At 35.8% G+C, this 3434-nt stretch overlaps 1 protein-coding gene across 1 annotated transcript in view; it reads right to left on the bottom strand.

Annotated features, from left to right (window-relative positions):
• Positions 1-465: 465 nt before the first annotated feature.
• SFRP4 (secreted frizzled related protein 4) overlaps positions 466-3434 on the bottom strand; it is a 24782-nt gene continuing 21813 nt past the window's right edge. Inside the window, exon 6 of the mRNA XM_018558773.1 lies at positions 466-910. Coding sequence (XP_018414275.1) covers positions 731-910 — 180 coding nt within the window. The 3' untranslated portion in view covers positions 466-730. The remainder of the gene's footprint in view (positions 911-3434) is intronic.

Below are 3434 nucleotides of genomic sequence, written 5' to 3'. Positions count from 1 at the left end.
AATCTATAGGTCTATGACCAGCTTTAGTAAGGTGAAAACTCTATTATGGAGACCTGTAAATCCTCTACTTTGGTAGAGTAGTCACAATATGCACTTTTTTTATGGATGATAGTCAAGGAGCTAGCTTGAAAACTAAAATGACTAATGCAGCAATGTTGATTGTTATATGTGCTATGTTACAACAGAAAAGGGCAAAATAAAGCTGATTCCCCAAAGGATATGAGAGTGCTTGTGTATGTGATGATCAACCACAATATACTGTACATCTTTCAATCCTTTGCTTCCTACTAAATCTGCCACCTCATTGTTTTTTTTTAAATCTAAACATCAGAGTTCAGTTTGAAGTAAAACAATAATAACATGGAAATAGAGGTTGAAGTATGCGTGAACATATTAAAATTGATTATCTGTACAGAACAAGACAGAAGTGCAATAAATTCATTCTTTCAACATAAGAGGCTTGTACATACTAATATGAAAGGATACTATGGACAATATTTTGCATCCTGGCCACCAAATTGACTTGTAACCAGCATCTATTTCACTTTCAATACAATCCTTACATTTAAGGTTTGTAGTGGTCAAAATGTAAAAAAGCTAAGTAAAGTGCAGCAAATAAAAGTCACGTTTCCATGAGGATGAGTTTGAGAATAATATGTTTCGCCACTGAAGCCAGCTAGTGACTCTCATCATGCATTGGAAATGTCTTTCAGGTGGAACATAGCTCAGTTTATGCTCTCTTGTCTTTTTGATCCTTCTTGGTCTTAACAGTCTTCTTGGAGAGCGCAGGAGGAGGGTTGGGGGTTTTGTGGCTTGTCTTTGGTGGTCCACTGCGACCTGTGCGACTTGCATTCTTAATCTTCTCTTGGGCTGTCTTGACTTGTTGCTCTTGCAAAGTCTGTTCCCATCTCTAAAAGAATATTTTTATATATATAAAACCTCATGATAAGAAAACATTATTATTCTAGAATAAGTCAATTATTCAAGCCTGATATTGTTTTATTGATTTTGATAAGTTTTTTTTTGTTCATAGACTTGATCTTCCTCATTTGGTGAAAGGCCACTAAACACATTAGCCTATCCTCTTGCATTCTGGTTTATATGAGCCTTAGAGCAGCCAATCAGCAATCATCTACCAGTGTTCTATCTGCGCTAAACTTATGACAAATGTATATTAGTTGCATTAGTTGCTTTAACTCTCACAGCCTTGATTACCTTTACGTACTCCATAGAAATGTCAGTCACAAAAACCCTTTGCTACTTTACTACAAGATAAATCTTGTGGGTACTCCTTGTTCTACTTAGATATACATTCTATGGTCAGATGATTGCAGACACCTGATTATCACACCTATATGAGCTTGTTGGACATCCCATTCAAAATCTATTGATTTTAATATGGAGTTGGTCTTCTTTGTGACTATAACAGCCTCCAGTCTTCTAAGAAGGTTTTCACAAGATTTTGAAATGTGTCCGTGGGAATTTGTGCTCATTCAGCCAAAAGAGAATTTATGAGGCCAAGCATTTATATTTGATAAAAAGGCCTGGCCCAAAATTGGTGTTACAGTTTATCCCAAAGGGGTTTAGTAGGGTTAATGTCAAAGATCTGTAAAAGGCACTTGAGTTCCTCCACAGCAAACTCATCAAACCATGTCTTTATGTAGCTGGCTTTGTGCACAGGAGCATGGAACAGAAAAGGGCATTCCCCAAACTTTACCCACAAGGTTGGAAGTGCACAAGTGTCTGTATATATAATAGTAACCTTCACTGCAAGCGTTTGAATACTTTGGAAGGGTGTTTACTTATGTTGCCCTCTTACACTACAACAGAGAAAAAAATGAAACTTTGATCATATACAGTATATGTGTGTGTTTGTGTGTGTAAAAAGAGGACAGACAGAAGATGCCCTTATGGTGCAGTAATGATTTAGCATTAGTGTTGGATGTCATCTAGAGAAAATGGGTATTACTAGACATGTGCGATTCGTTTAGTTCCCAATCAAAATTCGGAGGAAATTTCCGAAATTTGGACATTCAGACACATCCGAATTGCCCAATGCATCTGAATGTGTCTAAATCCGAATTTCAGATCCCGTCTGAATTGCGTTCAAAAATGAAATTGAATCCGACATGTGAATTTTCTGGCCAATCAGATGTGGGTTTTTTTAATGCGTCCGAATGGTCCTGAACACGAATTTTCATTATGGCAACATGGGAGCCATATACAGTATACAGTATACAATATACATATAATACTAAAGCTGAGGCTCCTAGACTTGAATGGCATTTGGGAGCTCCCGAATGCTATTCGGGTCTGGGAGCCTCAGCTTAAGTAATAGATGTAAATGGCTCACGGATCCAAATGCCATTCTGGGAGCCATATACATGTATTACAAAAGCTGAGGCTTTAGTGGCATTCAGATCCCAAATGCATTCGCATCTAAGAGATTAAGCTTTAGTGTTAATATCTGTATATGGTTTTCTGTGTTATCCGCAACAAAAATACATAAACTCTTCCGAAACAAATGGAAATTTGGATTTTTTCTAAATCCGAAACCGAATTGAACTTCGGATCCAAATTCCGAAATAACTAAATATCCAAACCAAACCAAATTTTTCTGCAGCTTACATGTCTAGGTATTACCAATGCCATGGTTGCAAGTGACCATAGAATATTGGTAACCACATCCTTCCAGTGAAGCTTGTAGTAAATATAGCTGTTTCCATGCAGAGATCATGAATCATGGTCCTTCTCTATGCCTGGAGGAGCCCAATCTCACATCTGCTTTAAGGACATCATAATGGTGTGGACACCTTGGTAGTGGTAATTTAAAAAATCCCATTGTTTGCTTGTGTGGCACAGGTGCCTGAAGTAAGGTAAGGGTATTGATGATGGTGCTGTTTGATAGTGCAGGAAAATACAACTCTTATATGTATTTTCTTAAGAAGTCACTTTTTATTTGCATAGCATATATGAGTTTATGACTGTCGGTCAGTCATCAGTAAAAAGTCATCATCTAAAAAGTATGTAGAAGAAACGTTTTATAAAAAAGATTTTTGTTATATATAAATAACCAAAAAAGGTATTATGGATGGAAGAAATTATAAAATTGTAGTACTGACACCTTATCCACACTAAAAAGATAGTAGCCATCCCAAACTCAAAGAAAGATGAAAAAAGTTAACAGAATTTTGTTTATACATATACAAAGAATGTAAAAAATCATAGGGAATACATATGCAAAAGATCAAGAAATAAATAACGAAAATAATTAAATTAATAAATGGAAAAAAACTTCCCATGAACTGATGTCAGGGGAAGCACAGAATTAATATCGTAATAGATATGTGCATGAAGTTTATCTGTATGAATCATATAAAGGAGATCCTGGTGTGTAGTTTCTAAAAGAAATACATACTTTATATATATATATA

Source organism: Nanorana parkeri, unplaced genomic scaffold (assembly GCF_000935625.1).
Source record: "Nanorana parkeri isolate BGI_ZX_2015 unplaced genomic scaffold, ASM93562v1 scaffold357, whole genome shotgun sequence".
Lineage (NCBI taxonomy): Eukaryota > Metazoa > Chordata > Amphibia > Anura > Dicroglossidae > Nanorana > Nanorana parkeri.
Note: the sequence above shows the minus strand (reverse complement) of the source record. Positions and strands in the feature narration are given on the sequence as shown.